At 42.7% G+C, this 20,881-nt stretch overlaps 1 protein-coding gene across 1 annotated transcript in view; it reads left to right on the plus strand.

The window, feature by feature from the left end:
* LOC311129203 (immunoglobulin superfamily member 3-like) overlaps positions 1-7,525 on the plus strand; it is a 91,254-nt gene extending 83,729 nt beyond the window's left edge. The window contains exons 7-8 of the mRNA XM_084161509.1: positions 3,189-3,632; positions 4,032-7,525. Of these exons, the coding sequence (XP_084017635.1) occupies positions 3,189-3,632; positions 4,032-4,282 (695 nt within the window). The 3' untranslated portion in view covers positions 4,283-7,525. The remainder of the gene's footprint in view (positions 1-3,188; positions 3,633-4,031) is intronic.
* The last annotated feature ends 13,356 nt before the right edge of the window (positions 7,526-20,881 follow it).

The raw sequence follows: 20,881 nt of genomic DNA on the forward strand, positions 1-20,881 counted from the left end.
TTTACACACACACCCCAAGATCACTTCTTCCTCTCTGACAAGCGGTTTCAACTCTCGATTTGCATTTGAGGTTTGGTACAACAGAATCGGTCATATGGACACCAAAACACATTGAAACATTATTTTACTGTAATAGAGGAGACGTTAATCTTTCTAATGATACCCTTTTTATGTCTCAACTCCTCAAATTGTGCGCAAAGCAGACACTACTAAAACAGGAGTATCAATGAACATTCATTCTGGAAAATTAATACTCAGTTTGTCGCGTGCCTGCATTGCGGTACCACATACTGCTAGCAGCATTTTATCCAAAGACTGTTATACTAGCTGTCTAGTCTGTGTTTTATAAATGTGCAATAAGCATAAAACACAATTAAATAAGGAATTGGCAACTCGTTCTCATTCTGAAAAATAAGGTAGGCATACTTGAAAGCCAGATCAGTGGTTATTGCAAAAAAGCACGTTAAACTACACTGAACAAAAATATAAAACGCAATATGTAAAGTGTTGGTCCCATGTTTCATGAGTTGAAATAAAATAATTGTCCATACGCACAACAAGCTTATTTCTCTAAAGTTTTGTGCACACATTTGTTTACACCCCTGTTGGTGAGCATTTCTCCTTTAGCAAGATAATCCATCCACCTGCCAGGTGTGGCATATCAAGAAGCTGATTAAACAGCATGATCATTACCACAGGTGCACCTTGTTTCTGGGGACAATAAAAGGCCACTCTTAAATGTGCAGTTTTGTCACAGATGTACCACAGATGTCTCAAGTTTTGAGGGAGTGTGCAATTGGCATGCTGACTGCAGGAATGTCCACCTGAGCTGTTGCCAGAGAATTGAATGTTAATTTCTCTACCAAAAGCCGCCTCCAACGCGTTTTAGAGAATTTGGCAGGACGTTCAACTGGCCTCACAATCGCAGACCACATGTATGGCGCCATGTGGGCGAGCGGTTTGCTGATGTCAACGTTGTGAACAGAATGCCCCATGGTGGCGGTGGGGTTATGGTATGGGCAGGCATAAGCTACGGACAACGAACACAATTGCCTTTTATCGATGGCAATTTGAATGCACAGAGATAACGTGACGAGATCCTGAGGCCCTTTGTCGTGCCATTCATCCGCCGCCATCACCTCATGTTTCAGCAGGATAATGCACGGCCCCATCTGTACATAATTCCTGGAATCTGAAAATGTCCCAGTTCTTCCATGGCCTGCATACTCCCCAGACATGTCACCAATTGAGCATGTTTGAGATGCTCTGGATCGACGTGTACGACCTCGTGTTCCAGTTCCCGCCAATATCCAGCAACTTCGCACAGCCATTGAAGAGTGAGACACCATTCCACAGGCCACAATCAACAGCCTGATCAACTCTATGAGAAGGAGATGTGTCGTGCTGCATGAGGTAAATGGTGATAATACCAGATACTGACTGGTTGTTTGATCCATGTCCCTTCCTATTTTTTAAGGTATCTGTGACCAACAGATTCATATCTGTATTTCCAGTCATGTGAAATCCATAGATTAGGGCCTAATGAATTTATTTCAATTGACTGATTTCCTTATATGAGCTGTAACTCAGTAAAATCTTTGAAATTGTTGCATGTTGCATGTATATTTTTGTTCAGTATATTTTGATCAAAGAAGTACATTATTAGTGGGTCTTATGGTTGTGGAAGGCTTATATTTATTTTTATTTCACACGCCCTCAATTCATTACATTATTGCTGACTGTTTGAAATGAAGTGTATTTGACCTTCAATTGTACAACAAAGCTTATTTAGAGAAAACATTTTTTTAATGTAGATGTATATCGTGAATCTAGAAACGAAAAAATTTAGATATGATTTTTAGGCCATATCGCCCGGCCCTAGCCCCTCCCACTGTCTACATCCCTTTGTCCCACCAATCACCTCCCCTCCAACCAGCTACCCCTCTATTACCCTCCTCACCCCCCTATGCGGAAGGTGACTGTTTACAGACAAACATGGCTACCCCCTCCCCCTAACATCTCTGAAAGCAATCTGTTGTGCCAGGGGTCCTGTGAGTAGGGCATTATAAATGCAGGGTGAAATGTGCGGGTGTCCGTGGCATCTGCCCAACTGCAACATGAAGATCAGACAGAAGGGCTGGAGTTGGTCAGGGAGCAACAGCGCTCATTTGTAATGAGCGCTGTTCCCCCAATTACATGAATGCTGAAAAACACACTCACGCTGTGAAACACATACATTGCAGAAACATATCCGTTTGTCTCCTTCAATTCCACGCCCTTGTGCTTGTGTGTATTCATGATTATGTGTGTATATCAGTGAATCACTTTGTTTTTTCTTTGAGTGTCTCACCTCTGTTTCCTTCAGGATCCCAAGGCTCACTAGGGTATTGGGTTATTATCAAACACCATATCAGGGAGCGCTCATTCCATATATAGTTATATATGTACAACTATATAAATATATAATGATGGGCGGCAAACTTCCAGGCCTGATTTCCCAGGTGGCTGTTGGGAGGGTCTCATTAAGGTGCTAAAGAATGCAGTCACCCAGGAAGTCAAACAGAAATGGTTCAGAGGAAAGATGAGATGAGATGCCAGTTCTCCCCTTGTCTGTCATCTTCCCCTCTCCTCTCTCTGCGCTCTCCTTTTTAACAAGAAGAAACATTACAGACAGCCTGATCTAGCAGAGTCTTTTTAAGTTCAGTTCTTTTTACCTGTTCTAACTGGGTCAGTGTACAGGCCCAGTAGGAGTGTAGCCATCCCACACAGACACTCTCCCGCGGGGCTAGTAGCCTCTAAGAGGGAGGGAGGCCCGGGCCTGGAGAAGCTGGTGGGGCTAGTTACCCTGTTAGCCACATTTTTTAGGATTTGGGGTTTTGGCATTTAAGGGTAGTTGGGCACGTAAAACTGACGAGAGAGTTTATGATTGTGTTTTTGATTATGTGTGTTGAGGTTTTGAAGTATATCATGATTTGAAGCACATCGGTATCTGCCAGTGTAAAGTTTTCTGTTTCAAGGAATGACAATTATTCTGCTGTTCTAGCCCCAATAATGAGCTTAAAATTTGAATTTTCCTCTCTCTCTCTCTCTCTCTCTCTCTCTCTCTCTCTCTCTCTCTCTCTCTCTCTCTCTCTCTCTATCTCTCTCTCTCTCTCTCTCTCTCTCTCTGCCTCTCTCTCTGCCTGCAGAGGTGCGGTTGCAGGTGGAGGAGTCTGTGTCTAACATCACTGTGTCCCAGTCCGGTTCCATCCGGTTGGGCTGCAGCATCCCTTCCCAGTCCTCCCGAGACTCCCGCTTCTCAGTGTCCTGGTACGTGGAGCGCTCCTTCACGCGCTCCCTGGAGGAGGAAGATGAGGAAGAGGCAGACAGATTGTGTGTGTTCTCCATTGGACACGATGCCGTATTCGGGAACGGGAACTGTAGCCCCACTGAGGAGGCGGGGCCTAACTCACGTCTGCAGTTTGAGAGGACAACCTCTGACCTCTACAGCCTGACCATCCAGGGGGCACAGCCCACTGACGCAGGGCACTACTACTGTCACGTGGAGGAGTGGCTGCTCAACCCCCGCAATGCCTGGTATCGCCTGGCGACCAACAACTCTGGTGTCACCATCGTCAACGTGATCCAGCAGGGTAAATCAATCAATCAATCTAACATTTATTTTTAATAGTGCTTTTTTAAATAAAACAGATGGTGCCACATGGTGAATGACAATGGCCTGGGCTGCACTGCGTTTTTTTCCAACCGTGGCCTACCAACTTCTCCCATTTGTATCATTATCATTCTACAGATGGCATATGAGATCATTGGCTCGTGCTGATCTTACTGATGATTCTGGTCTTTGAGTTAGTACTGACACAGTCACATCTACGACTATTGGCTGCTATAAGTAGCATGCCAAAGAAACATCAAACTACACCATAATGGAATGCTCTCCATTGATGTCATCTTTTCATCCGTATGGCACTCTCATCCAATTTTCTCTTTTCTCTCTCTTATCTCCCCCCATCTTTCTCTCTCCCTCCCCACAGTCTCTACCCTGCAGTCGGTGGTGTGCTCCAATGACTCTCTCTTCTACTTTATCTTCTTCTACCCGTTCCCCATCTTCGGCATCCTCCTCATCGCCGTGCTCCTGGTGCGCTATAAGAGCCGCAGCCACAGCAAGTCCCAGGAGGGCAAGAACGGCGCCCCCTTACTGTGGATCAAAGAACCCCACCTCAGCTACTCGCCCACCTGCCTGGACCCCCCCGTCCTCAGCCTGCACCCTGGCTCAGTGGAGTAAGGGAGCAACCCATAGCTCTCTACCACCCCGTACTCATCGCGGACCCAACCAATACCACGCCAGGGAGGGTCTACTCCGGACCTCCACCTGACCAATCACTGCTGTGTCCAAGCTGTCAATCAATCTGTTCGTCCATGTATAACCCCGCCCCCCGTGGTTGCCCCGGCTGTGCCGGCTGCCTGTCTGTGAGATACTCTGCAGCAGCCCTGTCGTGTGTGTCTGTGTGTGTGGAAAAGTGTGTTTGAGCCAAATGTGCAGCCGTGTGTGTGTTTGGAAGTGTGATTGGATGTATCTCTCGCTCTCATTTTTTTCCTTTCCCTCTTTCTCACTCTCATCTTCTCTTCTTCCAGTGAAAAACATAGCTAGAGGTTGTTGTTTTTTCTTACCTTCGTCTGTTTTTCAAAAGACGTGCAGATCAGTCTGCTAGAATGAAACAATTTGGGAACAAGAAAATTATTATTCAAGGAGCCTATATGGGCATACTGTTCTGTAATGAACTGAACTGAGGATGTAGTGAGGAGGATGAAAAGGAATCTCTCTGTGCTCGTTTGACTTAGCACTGAACTCAGATCAGTCCCTGCCTGGCCTTATACCTTGGTTACCATAGAGAGGGCCCTTTTCCCACTGACTCCAGAGCTGTGGACTGGACTGCCACAGAAACACTGAAACACAAAGACAATCCCTGTGGCTTAGAAGAGATCTGTGTGTGCGTGACAATGTGAAAGTGTGTGTGTTCACCCACCTGTCTCCTCAGTGTGTTTGCCTTGGCAGACAGAGACAGACCTGGCGAGCCCATCGAACATTGCTAGACACTAGGCATCAGTGTGAATGCACACCTCCTCTTCTCCTCCTCTCCAAACAGAGAACGAGGGAAGGAGGGAGGGAAAGAGAGCAAGAGCGAGAAGGAAGGATAAATGAACTCTATCCTGCTGAGGGCATATTTTTGACATGAGGGATATTTCAGTGCCAATAACTTGTTCCAGGCTGTCCTCTGCAACAAATATTTGAAGTTTAAAGGGCGAGCAAAGCCGATTGGCTCCGAGGCACTCTGTAAATATGGCTGCCGACCCCATGCTGGGGGATTATAGGCCTTGTAGGCAGAAAGGGCGATTTTTACGCTTATGTTAAACCCGTTGAGTAGTTTCTGCATAAATGTATTGACACAGTGGGATTTATTGACTGAAATGAAATTCTCTGCCATTTCAAACGTTGTCTGCTATTAATACCACATGCCGTCTTTAATAGACATGAATTAATGAATACAAGCTGTGCAGCTCTTAGAGAATCCTGTAGAGGGGAGCTGAGCCACAAGACATATCATCGCTAGAGGTGTGTGTAGAGGTTAAGTACTTGTATATTAAAACACACACACACAAAAGCATACCCAAAAACAGTAAATTAACAATACCAACACACCATGGGAATGAATATCAAGTCTGCTATTTTATTAGGATTTTTTTGTACCTTCATTTATATATTTTTGTTATTTTATACTGTTTTGCATAGTTCATGTACATTTTCTTTTTTAAATTCTACTTGCGTTGCCAGGCAACCGCACCACACAGACACAACGTCATGATAACCCTGTGCTGTGTGTCCATAGTAACAGGCACCGAAATGTCGTAGATATAGAAATGCTAGATTAATTTGTTCTGCGCGGTCAGTGGCATCACATTGAAGATTTTCATGTTTTGGCCAGTGTGGAAACACTGTATTAACTAAATGCTCTATACCTGTATTGGAAACCCAGCAGCTTCATTATAGGATGTACAGTAGATTAACAGCGAGAGTCACAAAATGGATCCACTTGAAGCTTTTGCTCGTCTTGTTTATTTATTGAAATGTACCGTGGCACCTAGTTAGGATGTATGAGCTCCATAGAAATGCATTAGACTGCCATAGACGACTGGACTGAAGCCAGCCTCCCGTGGACTGTGGCTGTTTCCCCCTGACCTACAGTACATACGGCAGAAGGGTTGGGAATCCGTCACATTCCCAAAGTATGGAACGGCCGGGAGAGGAACTGTGACATTCCTGTTCCGTAAAATAACCCTTTCACTGCCAGACAGACTGCTGAAAGCTCTCGTCATACTCTTCTCAATCGTGTCAAAATGTATATTGCATGACAATATTGCAGGAAGCGTTTTGATGTTTTGTAACCTTTTAACTCTTTAGCGTCGTGTTTGTGTGACCGAGCAATGCCAAGGCCTTCACTTCCTGTGCCAAGTGTCAGACGGATCCATAGAATAGGAAGTCACTTTGAACATAAGATTTTTGGGAGAGGGAGAAGAATACATCACACTTTCCTCTTTTTGTTTTTATTATTTTCCATCTGCCATTCATATCCTGAGAGAGCAGAAGGCCTCATCACCTGCATTGGTTGACAGCTATAGAACGATGCTTTCAAAGTGTGTATGTGTAGGTGTTTAGCTGTAGCACCAGGCTATGTTAGCTAGTTAGGTCAGCAGTGCGTTATTTCCTTATTGTTCGCTCTAGGCTAGATCTATGCATCACTGAGTTAGATGTGTTGTTTTTAGCCAGTTGAAAGGGCAGTTCAAGCCAACTGTGCATAACCCTGGCCTGAACCCAAGACCCTAAGATAAGATCTGGTCCAACATCTGACCAATCAGAGGTGGACCCTCATTTTTAAACTTCAACACCTTTTCATTGGTTTTGCCACAATTCAGTCATAAGGAAATCAGCTAATCCCTGAATAGCGTGCAGGATCTCTGAATCTAAACCAGGAAGTGGAGGGTGTGGCGTTGGTGTGTGATGTCACAGTGCCACAGTGCGTGATTTGGAGCTGTGTCGTACTCTGAACTCTGAATGGTGTTTTTGTAGTAATCAACATTCCTAGACAAAATCCTAAATGCTCTCCAAGCGTTCCGACAGTGTTGTAGCTGCGTTACGAGGGCTGCATGCAGTGGCTGTGTGCTGGCTCCAGATTTAGCTGTAAAATAACTTTGTGGTGATGTGTTCAGTTCAGCCAGTGCTGCTTTTTTCCAGTGATGTTATTTTTTTAAATGTATGATAAATAATAGTGCACTGAAATGAAAAGGAAGGCCATAGCTTTTTTTAAACGCTTATTGTGTTTTTCGTGTATATGACATGTTTTTGTTGATTTTTATTCTGATATATATTCTATTGAATAGTAACCACTGCTATCATTCAAAAGGCACTTTGCTATTCTGTCAGTTTATTGCAATAAAAACATATTCAGTGCAACCTTAGGTATTGCCATTCCTCCTGACCCTTCTACATGTTTCCTTCTATGAACCTCTAGATATAAGCGCCTGAGCAATGGAGCAAATGGAACAGCTGCACCCCCACTTTCAAAATAGGGGTACAAACACATGTTTTTGCACCCCCACTTTTTTTACCAGAAAATCATCATGAATCATTTGGTAATTTGTCATTTTCAATGATTAGGAATGTTTTGAGATAGTCTGTATTAAAACCGATCCATTTTATATATTAATTAACAGATTGCATTTTGCACCACCTCCCCCCGTCGCCTCAAGATTAATGGTTTTGACCACTTTAAAGTTTTGCTTTGCTCCGGCGTGCCACTGTGTTGGTTCAGTGCAGTTAGAAAGCACTAGGTGCACTACTGGTGTTTAAAATTTAAAAGGCACCTTTTCAAAATGTGTGGTTTTAAGAACCAAAACGCAATTACATTATGTATGCAGTGCTTTTCTTTGTTTCTATTCATCAAATTTGGCGATTATTTTAGAATTTTGTTTGGTATGAAGTAGCCTTTAGGAAAGAAAAGGTTGTACAGTGGCTGTACAGTAACATGCTAAACATGACATCAGGGTTCAATGTCGCTTCATTGCTCTGTATGGGTTTTGACTGACAGCTGTGCTGAACTTGAGCCCTGCCCGCGACAAGATGTTGCCCCCATCCCTCCCACTAACTGGGCAACTTTAGCAAATGTGTTGTTGTCCGAGTGAAGGAAATGCTGTAAATTAAGAGGACTCAATGTATTTTGAAAGACATTGAGGATTATAATAAATACCGCTTTAATGTCAGACAAGCAAACCAAACACCCGTGAGTCCAAATGTACATGAATGAATGATTTAATTAATGATTTTCGTGTCAAATCGCCAGTTGGCAACCCATCCCTTACGGGATTAATTGACACATAAACAAACATTAGAATGATTCACAGGGATAATTCAGTGTTCATTCTTCTGGTGTTCTGTGCAGTGCGCACCGCATAAAGGCTGCAATTCACATTTCCATATCATAAACCTCGTGATATACGGTGCCAACGTTTATGATCACTTTTTGATGTACAGTTACAAGATGACATGGCATTATACGCAGGGTTGTCCTGAACAGAATGAGTCTATGTTTGTTGTATTGTGAAGAACATTTGCCGCGAACCACGCATCTGAATGCACTCATGACTAGGGCTGTGGCGGTCACAAAATTTCGTCAGCCGGTGATTGTCAAGCAAATAACTGTCGGTCTCACGGTAATTGACCGTTAATTAACAAACATATTTAGCATCTCCTGGCTTCCATAGCCTACAAGCCACTGCTGCAGACCTTAGGAACATCTACATTTTTAAAAGTCTAATAAATCCATGTAATATAGACTACACCTTCCCAATAAATCCAGTATTTATTTTAGACAAGTCTAAAGAAACATGATATGAAGAAATTGTAGTTTATTTCAGAAGAACAGAATAGCATACTCTGAATTGTCCTTATGTTAGGTCCTAATCTGGCTATGCCAAATGACTGTGGGCTACACTAGTTCATTTAGCAGGCATTCTTTTATAGTATGAAGAATACAATTGAACAAAGCTGAATAAAATAGAAAGGATATTTTCTCCAAACGATTTGAGGGAGTGCGCACATGCGGCTATTCTGTGTTGAGTGTTTAACAAAGAAATAGGTACTCCTATATACTTAATTTAGAGAGTTATTAATATAACTTTAGTTGTTCTACAAACGTTGGGCTATATGTTTTGATTTTTAATACATTGTAAGGATGCATGATGCGACTCTGATGATTTGAAAAAATTCGCTTGAAACGCATGAGCTCTGATTTTTTTTTGCGCAGGCTGTACAGACTTCATCAGTCTCTCATTCACAATTTGACAAGCTAATGCTTCGAATTTCCCGGCGGAATCCCCTTTGTGTGGCCGTAATGCACCCTAAAAAAATCCATGACTTTTGCGGCCATTGTGCCCTTGGCCCGGAGTGCTGCCTGCTCCAAAGCACCTCTCACTCACATGGCTCTCCATCACGTGATCGGGTCTTTCTCACAGGCTACAAGTGAAGACAGACACATCGGGGACACAACTGCACGTGTCCTTATCCAATTCCGAGTTGCATATTGAAGATATTGGAAGAAGTGTCCACATTTACTTTTCGTCAGCCAACAAGATGAGTAGGCCTAACAAACAGCAAAAGCACTAGCCTATGTCAATCTACTATCCCCCATAGTACAAAAGCTGACCTATTCTATTCTGTGCGAGAAATACATATTCCAAACATAGTCTGGGACAGTTATGGTATGCGATAGATCCCAAAACAATACAACGACTAGCATTTTTTTTGAAAAGTGTTTTTATGCAATGTGGCTGACGCAACAGATCAGAACGTTTAACTTAAAATGTAGATACAGTGGGGGAAAAAAGTATTTAGTCAGCCACCAATTGTGCAAGTTCTCCCACTTAAAAAGATGAGAGAGGCCTGTAATTTTCATCATAGGTACACGTCAACTATGACAGACAAAATAAGATTTTTTTCCCCCAGAAAATCACATTGTAGGATTTTTTATGAATTTATTTGCAAATTATGGTGGAAAATAAGTATTTGGTCAATAACAAAAGTTTATCAATACTTTGTTATATACCCTTTGTTGGCAATGACACAGGTCAAACGTTTTCTGTAAGTCTTCACAAGGTTTTCACACACTGTTGCTGGTATTTTGGCCCATTCCTCCATGCAGATCGCCTCTAGAGCAGTGATGTTTTGGGGCTGTCGCTGGGCAACATGGACTTTCAACTCCCTCCAAAGATTTTCTATGAGGTTGAGATCTGGAGACTGGCTAGGCCACTCCAGGACCTTGAAATGCTTCTTACGAAGCCACTCCTTCGTTGCCCGGGCGGTGTGTTTGGGATCATTGTCATGCTGAAAGACCCAGCCACGTTTCATCTTCAATGCCCTTGCTGATGGAAGGAGGTTTTCACTCAAAATCTCACGATACATGGCCCCATTCATTCTTTCCTTTACACGGATCAGTCGTCCTGGTCCCTTTGCAGAAAAACAGCCCCAAAGCATGATGTTTCCACCCCCATGCTTCACAGTAGGTATGGTGTTATTTGGATGCAACTCAGCATTCTTTGTCCTCCAAACACGACGAGTTGAGTTTTTACCAAAAAGTTCTTTTTTGGTTTCATCTGACCATATGACATTCTACCAATCCTCTTCTGGATCATCCAAATGCACTCTAGCAAACTTCAGACGGTCCTGGACATGTACTGGCTTAAGCAGGGGGACACGTCTGGCACTGCAGGATTTGAGTCCCTGGCGGCGTGGTGTGTTACTGATGGTAGGCTTTGTTACTTTGGTCCCAGCTCTCTGCAGGTCATTCACTAGGTCCCCCCATGTGGTTCTGGGATTTTTGCTCACCGTTCTTGTGATCATTTTGACCCCACGGGGTGAGATCTTGCGTGGAGCCCCAGATCGAGGGAGATTATCAGTGGTCTTGTATGTCTTCCATTTCCTGATAATTGCTCCCACAGTTGATTTCTTCAAACCAAGCTGCTTAGCTATTGCAGATTCAGTCTTCCCAGCCTGGTGCAGGTCTACAATTTTGTTTCTGGTGTCCTTTGACAGCTCTTTTGTCTTGGCCATAGTGGAGTTTGGAGTGTGACTGTTTGAGGTTGTGGACAGGTGTCTTTTATACTGATAACAAGTTCAAACAGGTGCCATTAATACAGGTAACGAGTGGAGGACAGAGGAGCCTCTTAAAGAAGAAGTTACAGGTCTGTGAGAGCCAGACATCTTGCTTGTTTGTAGGTGACCAAATACTTATTTTCCACCATAATTTGCAAATAAATTCATTAAAAATCCTACAATGTGATTATCTGGATATTTTTTTCTCAATTTGTCTGTCATAGTTGACGTGTACCTATGATGAAAATTACAGGCCTCTCTCATCTTTTTAAGTTGGAGAACTTGCACAATTGGTGGCTAACTAAATACTTTTTTCCCCACTGTAAACTATTAGGCTATTTCTTCACATTATAAGCGCAGCAATGCGCACACGGCAGTAGGCAATATGCGCAAATGTTCTATTAGTGAGAAAACACCATTATAAAAAGTGACTGCAAATGTGATTATGCATGCAATGCTTTTATTATAAAGTTGCATTTTATGTTGAAAATTACCCAAACTTGAAACTCAAGCGCTGCTTATGTATGCCAGTTAGGCTCTACACCCCTTGTAAAGCGGATTAATGTGCTTAATTTTAAGAAGTTAGTTGGCCACTTTAGTTGTGATGATACAATCCTTAATCAAACATATAGGCTACATGAGGTGTGCGACTATGATTCGAAAAAGTCGCAAATAAAAGGCATTGTTTCTGGCCTTACGCTGGGCATCATTCACAAGTGATAGGCTAATATTGTCAGACTATTCTTGATTTAATCTTGTCTTTACATATACTCAATAATTTACAGTACCATTCAAGGATTTTTCTTTATTTTTACTATTTTCTACATTGTAGAAATAACACATATGGAATCATGTAGTAACCCCAATTAAGTGTTAAACAAAATCAGATTCTTCAAAGTAGCCACCCTTTGCCTTGATGACAGCTTTACACACTCTTGGCATGCTCTCAACCAGCTTCATGAGGAATGCTTTTCAAACAGTCTTGAAGGAGTTCCCACATATGTTGAGCACTTGTTGGCTGCTTTTCCTTCACTCTGCGGTCCAACATCCCAAACCATCTCAATTGGGTTGAGGTCGAGTGATTGTGGAGGCCAGGTCATCTGATGCAGCACTCCATCACTGTCCTTCTTGGTCAAATAGCCCTTACACAGCCTGGAGGTGTGTTTTGGGTCATTGTCCTGTTGAAAAACAAATGATACTCCTACTAAGCACAAACCAGATGGGATGGCATATCGCTGCAGAATGCTGTGGTAGCCATGCTGGTTAAGTGTGCCTTGAATTGTAAATAAATCACAGACAGTGTCACCAGCAAAGCACCATCACACCTCCTCCTCCATGCTTCACGGTGGGAACCACACATGCGGAGATCATCCGTTCGCCTACTCTGCGTCTCACAAAGACACGGCGGTTGGAACCAAAAATCTCAAATTTGGACTCATCAGACCAAAGGACAGATTTCCACCGGTCTAATGTCCATTGCTTGTGTTTATTTGCACAAGCAAGTCTCTTCTTATTATTGGTGTCCTTTAGTAGTAGTTTCTTTGCAGCAAATTGACCTTGAAGGCCTGATTCACGCAGTCTCTTCTGAACAGTTAATGTTTAGATGTGTATGTTACTTGAACTCTGTGAAGCATATATTTGGGCTGCAATCTGAGGTGCAGTAAACTCTATTGAACTTATCCTCTGCACCAGAGGTAACTCTGGGTCTTCCTTTCCTGTGGTGGTCCTCATGAGAGACAGTTTCATCATAGCGCTTGATGGTTTTTGCGACTGCACTTGAAGAAACTTTAAAAGTTCTTAATTTTCCAGATTGACTGACCTTCATGTCTTAAAGTAATGATGGACTGTCGTTTCTCATTTATTATTTGAGCTGTTCTTGTCATAATATGGACTTGGTCTTTTACAAAATAGGGCTATCTTCTTTTTAACTTTTAAGAAGGCACACCTGTTAATTGAAATGTATTCCAAGTGACTACCTCATAAAGCTGGTTGAGAGAATGCCAAGTGTGTGTAAAGCTGTCAAGGCAAAGGGGTGGCTACTTTGAAGAATCTCAAATATAAAATATATTTTGATTTGTTGAACACTTTTTTGGTTACTTCATGATTCCATATGTGTTATTGCATAGTTCTGATGTCTTCACTATTATTCTACAATCTAGAAAATAGTAAAAAAAACAAAGAAAAACCCTGGAATGAGTAGGTGTGTCCAAACATTTGACTGGTTACTGTATGTGTGAAATTTGTTTTGATTTAGAACGGACCATTATCATGCACCTGTCTCGAAACAGATGCAGGGGGAATAATACATGTCATCTATGTACTTAAATAGCGAATTGAGGACGCTTTTCCCATGGTTCATTTTCATGCCAGCCAGGTAGGCTATACTCCTGTTGTAAAGAGAAGCAATCTGCTTAATATTAGGAAAGTTGAGAAATAAATATAGTAGGCCTAGCCTATAGAAAGCTGATGGGATCCTCCTCTTTTTAGTAGAGGCCATCACTCTGTTTTCTCGTGCAATTGCATAGCCTATAGAAATGTTGCACAACATGAGCTCATATGAAGTGTTTGATTAGATTTCCGATTACATTAGCATTGATGTCAGAGTGATTTAGATTAGTTAGCAAGTTTGGTAGGCTACTATTGACCATCATCAGCATCAGAGCTTGGAGAAGCCTAATTACTGTTACTGGTCAAGTGGAATTTGACTGCCTTCATGACTTGACCGCTGGTGTGGCGGTAATACGGTCACCGCAACAGCCCTACTCATGACTCCATTCTATGCACACCAAAATTACGATCTGCCTCTCTGAATTGCCTTGTGAAACCCTAACACTGTAAGATCATATTTTATAATTTAGCTAGTCATGTTGGCAATATAACAAGCTTTGAAATGATGCCCACCTGACCCAGATTGTTTTTGGATTGCATAAACAACAACAGTAATTGTGTGATGCCGGGGATGCAGGGCTGTGTTCAAAACAACTACAAATGTGCTTGCTCTAGTTCTTCAACGGCACAGCTAGGAGAGCTCAAAAAAGCAGCTTATAGTTGAAGACTCTTCTTTGAGTCATAAAACTGCATTGCAATTACTTGGGGACTGTGCACACTTTGGAGAGGTGTGGCCACTTGAGCCGTGTTCACATTGGCAGTTTGAAGTGACTCAAATCCTATTTATTTGCATATCCGATTTGAATCTGTTCTTTTTCCTGCAGTGCAGTCTGAACCGCTAAAAAGCACATGGAATCTGATATTTCAAGCCACATTTCAAATCCCCTTCGTAGGTGGTTTGAAGTGAGATACAAATCTGATTCCTGGCCATGGTCAAATCTGATTTATTTGCCCTCAAGTGGTTTTTAGACTGTTATTTGGCATATCTTGTTGCTTGCTAGCTACTCTGTTTACAGTTTGACAAGAACATGTGGTAGCTAACTAGCTTGTTAATGGTTTACAAAACACATTTGTGAATGTGCTAGAAAGCTAAACAGCTAGCTACCTCGCTAGCTAGTTGACTGCTGTGGCTAGCCAAAAAGAACTTGTTTTGAAAGTTGGATCATCTTATCATTTTACATTTACATTTTAGTCATTTAGCAGACGCTCTTATCCAGAGCGACTTACAGTTAGTGAGTGCATACATTATTTTTGTTTGAGTATTTTTATTTTTTATATACCCCCCCTTGGGAATCGAACCCACAACCCTGGCGTTGCAAACACCATGCTCTACCAACTGAGCTACATCCCTGCCGGCCATTCCCTCCCCTACCCTGGACGACGCTGGGCCAATTGTGCGCCGCCCCATAGGTCTCCCGGTCGCGGCCGGCTACGACAGAGCCTGGATGTTTGGAGGAAAAAGGGGGGCCGCTTGCAAGCCGAAGAACACCATCCCAACCGTGAAGCACGGGGATGGCAGCATCCTGCTGTGGGGGTTCTTTGCTGCAGGAGGGACTGGTGCACTTCACAAAATAGATGGCATCATGAGGAAGGAAAATTATGTGGATATATTGAAGCAACCTCTCAAGACATCAGTCAGGAAGTTAAAGCTTGGTCGCAAATGGGTCTTCCAAATGGACAATGACATTTACATTACAGTCATTTAGCAGACGCTCTTATCCAGAGCGACTTACAGTTAGTGAATACATATTTTTTTTATACTGGCCCCCCGTGGGAATCGAACCCACAACCCTGGCGTTGCAAACGCCATGCTCTATCAACTGAGCTACATCCCTGCCGGCCATTCCCTCCCCTACCCTGGACCAATTGTGCGCCGCCCATGAGTCTCCCGGTCGCGGCCGGCGGCGACAGAGCCTGGATTCGAACCAGGATCTCTAGTGGCACAGTTAGCACTGCGATGCAGTGCCTTAGACCACTGCGCCACTCAGGAGTACTATGACCCCAAGCATACTTCCAAAGTTGTGGCAGAATGGCTTAAGGACAACAAAGTCAAGGTATTGGAGTGGCCATCACAAAGCTCTGACCTCAATACTATAGAAAATATGTGGGCAGAACTGAAAAAGCGTGTGCGAGCAAGGAGGCCTACAAACCTGACTCAGTTACACCAGCTCTGTCAGGAGGAATGGGCCAAAATTCACCCAACTTATTGTGGGAAGCTTGTGGAAGGCTACCCGAAAGGTTTGACCCAAGTTAAACAATTTAATGGCAATGCTCCCAAATACTAATTGAGTGTATGTAAACTTCTGACACACTGGGAATGTAATGAAAGAAAAAAAAGCTGAAATAAATCACTCTCTACTATTATTCTGACATTTCACATTCTTAAAATAAAGTGGTGAGCCTAACTGACCTAAGACATGGAATTTGTACTAGGATTAGATGTCAGGAATTGTGAAAAACTGAGTTTAAATGTATTTGGTTAAGGTGTATGTAAACTTCCGACTTCAACTGTAGATAATGCATGTCAGTATGACACAGTTCTGTAGACAGTCTGGGGAAGGTGAATAATGGGCATGCACAAGACTGTATGGCAAGAAAGACCCATGGAAAGGTTAGAAAGGCATGACTGCAGTTATATTACAGACGTAGTTTTGGACAGTAACATCAAGGGACAAAGAAAAGTAAGAACAGGCAACTGCTCACAATTTCCTCTAAATGAATGGGAACTTTAAAAAAGTGTTCTTACCCTATGATTTTGAACATTCAAAGCAACTGGGAAATGTCCATGGCAGGCATTGTCACCTTAGCTTGCTACATAACGTCTGAGTGATCGGAAGCACCACCACCAATCAGCCTACACCACTGCACACACATCCGCCGTTACTATGACAACTAGCATAACCTTGTCAGCAAATGACTGCTGTCTGAAAACACACAAATCCGATTGGGTCACTTGTAACTTGCTGTTTGGACAGTCAGTAGTCCAAACGGATTTGAAAAACAAAACTAATTTGAGCATTAAGGCCTGCAGTGTGAACAAGGCTTTGGAGATACCAGTATGACCTCTCACTCAAACCTTTGTCATTTTTTTGTCTTATGTTGCACTTACCCCTAATTGTTCCAATAATATTCTTATGTAACAATGTATCCAGAGTATTTTCAGATTTTGTTAAATGCGGCAAAAAGTACAGTAAATGTAAAATGCACATAAAATCACCAGTATAATGTTTGGATTCCGTCTTGTATCAGGTGAACTTATTCAAATCAAACTAAAATGAAATCAAATTGTATTCCGCCTTGTATCAGGTGAACTGTTGTCCTCACCTTTAGTCTAATAATTTTCCCATAATCTCTTAATTGTTCCCTTTTAATTGCTACCATTGTGATGCATATGCTTTCCTTATTTCTTCAGTAAGAAACAGTTCAATTTAGCGCTATCCATATAGGCCAATTTCCACAGGTGTAAAGGATTAATAATACATTTGCAATATTATGACCAAATTTAAATGCAAAACTCCGGTTTGCATTTTCAAGTTGACAGTTCTTGTTCAATGCCTTACCAGATAACACTGCCATATTGAGAAAGAAAATTGTTTAAAAATAAGTCAAAGTTCACATTGTACTACATTATTGTGATCAAATTATTTGTGACAAAAATCTGAAAACTTAATGTGCAATTTAACAATGCTTTTTTCCTAACCTACCAAGTACAAAATTACAATTCTTATTGGGTAAAACAATATTATTCCTCCCATTTCCTCATTGTCATGCTTTATCCTGGCCACATTCTTAAGTTTGGCCTGTCAATCGATCACTGTGGGTGGGATTGTCAGGGGAGAAGCAGGATATTTGTGAGAGTCACAGATTTGGTAGGGTTTCAGACCTGTCAATCGATACCTAAGACAAATAGTTGTGTTCTGTTCATAAATATGGATTCCCCACCCCCTGCCAAGCTTTTGCACCCCCACTTTCAGACAGTCAGGCACCCATGCTTCAGACTATTTATTTAGTACAAAGGAATTCTCTTTTCAAGCTACTACATGTTCCTTCCATTGCACTGTTACTTTCTTCAGCTCTGTAGTGAAGGTTAATACCCATGACGCAGGGGCACTGAGTGATTGTAGGATGTTGCCCTTGTCACCCTGTGGCAAAATGTGAGAGTCCGTTTCTGCCTTTCCACCCATATGGCCAGGGGCATCAAAATAGCATCATGTGTGTGTCAGCCTGTCACAGGGATAAATGGTACTCACAGGTCTCCCTTTGGCTAACCAGCCTCTTTCTGACAGCCTCAGCAAATCACATCACCCCCTTCATAACTCATCCTGACACACACAGTATGTCCACTGTTGCTCAGACTACACCATTAATAAACCCTTAACATTCCAAACACACACTCAAACTTTCCCATTTCCACACACACACGACCAGTGGGGGTCAGACCAAATCCAATCACCCTCTCCATAACTCAGTGACAGAGGAAAAATGGCATTTAATGCAGCAGAAATTATATTCCTATGTGTCAACGTGATGCATGCAGAGTTAGTGGATCATATCGTTGGCTCAGTGGTACCCGGGTCCCCCTGTAGGACTGGCTCTATGAGAAACTCTCTCTGTGTCATTGATAGCGGCATCACTGATGACATTGTTGATGCTGTTGTCAATGTGCTCTGTCACAACTCTGGAGGACACAAATAAATAATGCTCATTAGAGGACGTTTCTTTGTCTTTCTTCTCGACTTCCCTCTGTTCACTCTGACTCACTCACTCATTCCCTCACACTCATTATCTCCCCCCCCCCCCCCCCCAAACACACACACACTTAAGACATGGCAAGGGCGTTTTTCAATAAAAGTAAATAATCAAATAGGCAAATACATTCTCACAGAGGACATAGACACCAGAGGGCAAACATGGGCAGACAGCACTTGACAATCCAGAGCAGAGAAGCAGCAGGCAGGCTAGTAGATTATGATTTATGACCAGTGAGAGAGAGGAGCAGAATACAGAAGGAGAGACAGGACATCTCTCCAGGTTACAGGGGCAGCATTCAGAATAGGCCCTGAAGCGTTCATAAATATGATAAAATATGTACAAGAACGTTAACAGGAATTTACAGGAATGAATGTCCCATAGGCGACTACATCAGGTATTAGTGGAGTCATCATAATGTGACCATTGATCATGCCTGGAGCTTTTGTGTTTAACATCCACAGTGCCTGAGGTTGTATTGACTTTACATAAGACATGGTGAGATATTCTACTCCCTTGTCAGATTGCATTGCACAGTGTTCTGTTACATGTCTACTCTTCTAATGCACTGTTCTGACTCCCCTAATACACTGTTAAAGGTGTGTGGGTCTGCTTGTGCGTGTATGTGTGACATGCGTGAGAGAGTGTTCCCACAGTAAGTGCTCTAACCCATGTCCTAATACACTGTTCAGGTTGTGTGTGCTGAGGCTTGGAGACTGAGTTAAATCTATTGATTTATCCGCTGTATCAGTTGTTCTCCTGAGTGTAGCTCTGTGTAAATTCTCTCTGCCAGGAGGCTGGGGATCAATAGCTGACAAAGACTATTTACTGTGAAGAGGAGCGAGTGACGTGACCGGCGTAATGGCGAACGAACTAAACACCCACACGCTTCCTGATGTGAGCTCTTCTCTCACAGCTCTGCGCGTGGCGAAAACAGCAATGCTGCGATCTCATCCATTATGAATTAGAAAACATGAACACACACTCGCAGAGATAGCAGTAAGTCTTGGCCCATATATAATAGATAAACACTAAAATCCTGTGTACTTCTGTTGGCTCTCTGCCTGTGATGGGGTCGTTGGGGTCGTTACTAAGGCAGCTCCCCCGTGATAACAACACAGTCCATTCATTCAACACTGCAGTCCCTTTTATTGTCTATGAGAAAACGTCAATGGCTCCGGGTAGAAGTTGCCCTTTGACACGCACAGATCTAGGATAAGCTTACCCTCCATAAATGCTATCCTTACCTGTTAGTGGGGGGATGTGAAACTGACAGATCAGTGCCTATGGAGAACGTAATGTTACTCCACATTTATGCCTTGAATAGCTCTGATTAACGTCTCACTAAGTCAAGGCCATTGCCAAGCAGCTACTTCAGCACTACCTCTATTCAAGCACTGTTACTGCACTATCATGGAACTATGGAAAATTATCCTGACACAAATTATGGGCTCATCATATCATTGCTACAGTGTGCCTACCCTGTAGGCCTCTCCTAAAACAACTGAAAACAGAGGGGAACTATGGAGCAACCATGACAGACAGGCACCCCGTGTCACTGCACCTCCCTCCCTCCCTCTGTGAATCACAATAAACCTCCACGGCTATCTGTGAATCCATACACATTCCACTCCGCCCGGGGAAAAGCAAAGAGATCTTTTGTAATGTTATTCTAAGCAATTCAAGTTTTTTATTTGTATTATCATTAATTAGACCAGCGTTTCCCAAACTCGGTCCTCGGGACCCCAAGGGGTGCACGTTTTGGTTTTTGCCCTAACACTACACAGCTGATTCAAGTGATCAAAGTTTGATGATTAGTTTATTATTTGAATTCGCTGTGTAGGGCTACGGCAAAATATCTAAACACACCCCTTGGGGACCCGAGGACCGAGTTTGGGAAACCCTGAATCAGACAGAGCTAGCACACACAATCAGAGAAGAGGACTTTATGCATTATGTAAAGGCTGTGACAACAGTGAGCTAATCAGCCCCACGCTTCCTGTCTCCTGTGGGATCGTGAGTAATTATGAATGAGCTGGAACATGCAATGTGACAAGTGAGGTAATGTGCTTTTAGTGCTGAGGACGACGGAGAGGACAGGAGTGCAGAGACATCGCTGCATGCCACCAGAGAGAGAGAGAGAGTAGGAAAGGAGAAGAAAGCGAGAGGGAGAATAAAAAGGGGAGATGAAAGTGGGATGTAATATAGAAATGCATTGAGAGCCACACCATGTTCTCTTACAGTAACATTCATTATACACTAGCCTATCTTTGGACGGATAGATTTGAATAATCCATTCAATGTGACTGCATGATGAATGAGAAATGTTACATCTCTAGTCTACATATCAATACGTTTTGATTTACATAATCATGGAGATGAATAAGTCTTATTAACATTGGAATTCAAACCCTTGGATGTCACATTTCTTCCCAGTCAAAGCCCAGTAGATGGTGTTTCTGAGAAGAGCTGGGTTCTGCTTAATCTTCCAGTGGTAGAGTGTGTTCCAATTACTGATGTAGGCTCTGACTACTAAACCCTGCA

This window comes from Coregonus lavaretus (genome assembly GCF_964263955.1).
Source record: "Coregonus lavaretus genome assembly, chromosome: 5".
NCBI lineage: Eukaryota > Metazoa > Chordata > Actinopteri > Salmoniformes > Salmonidae > Coregonus > Coregonus lavaretus.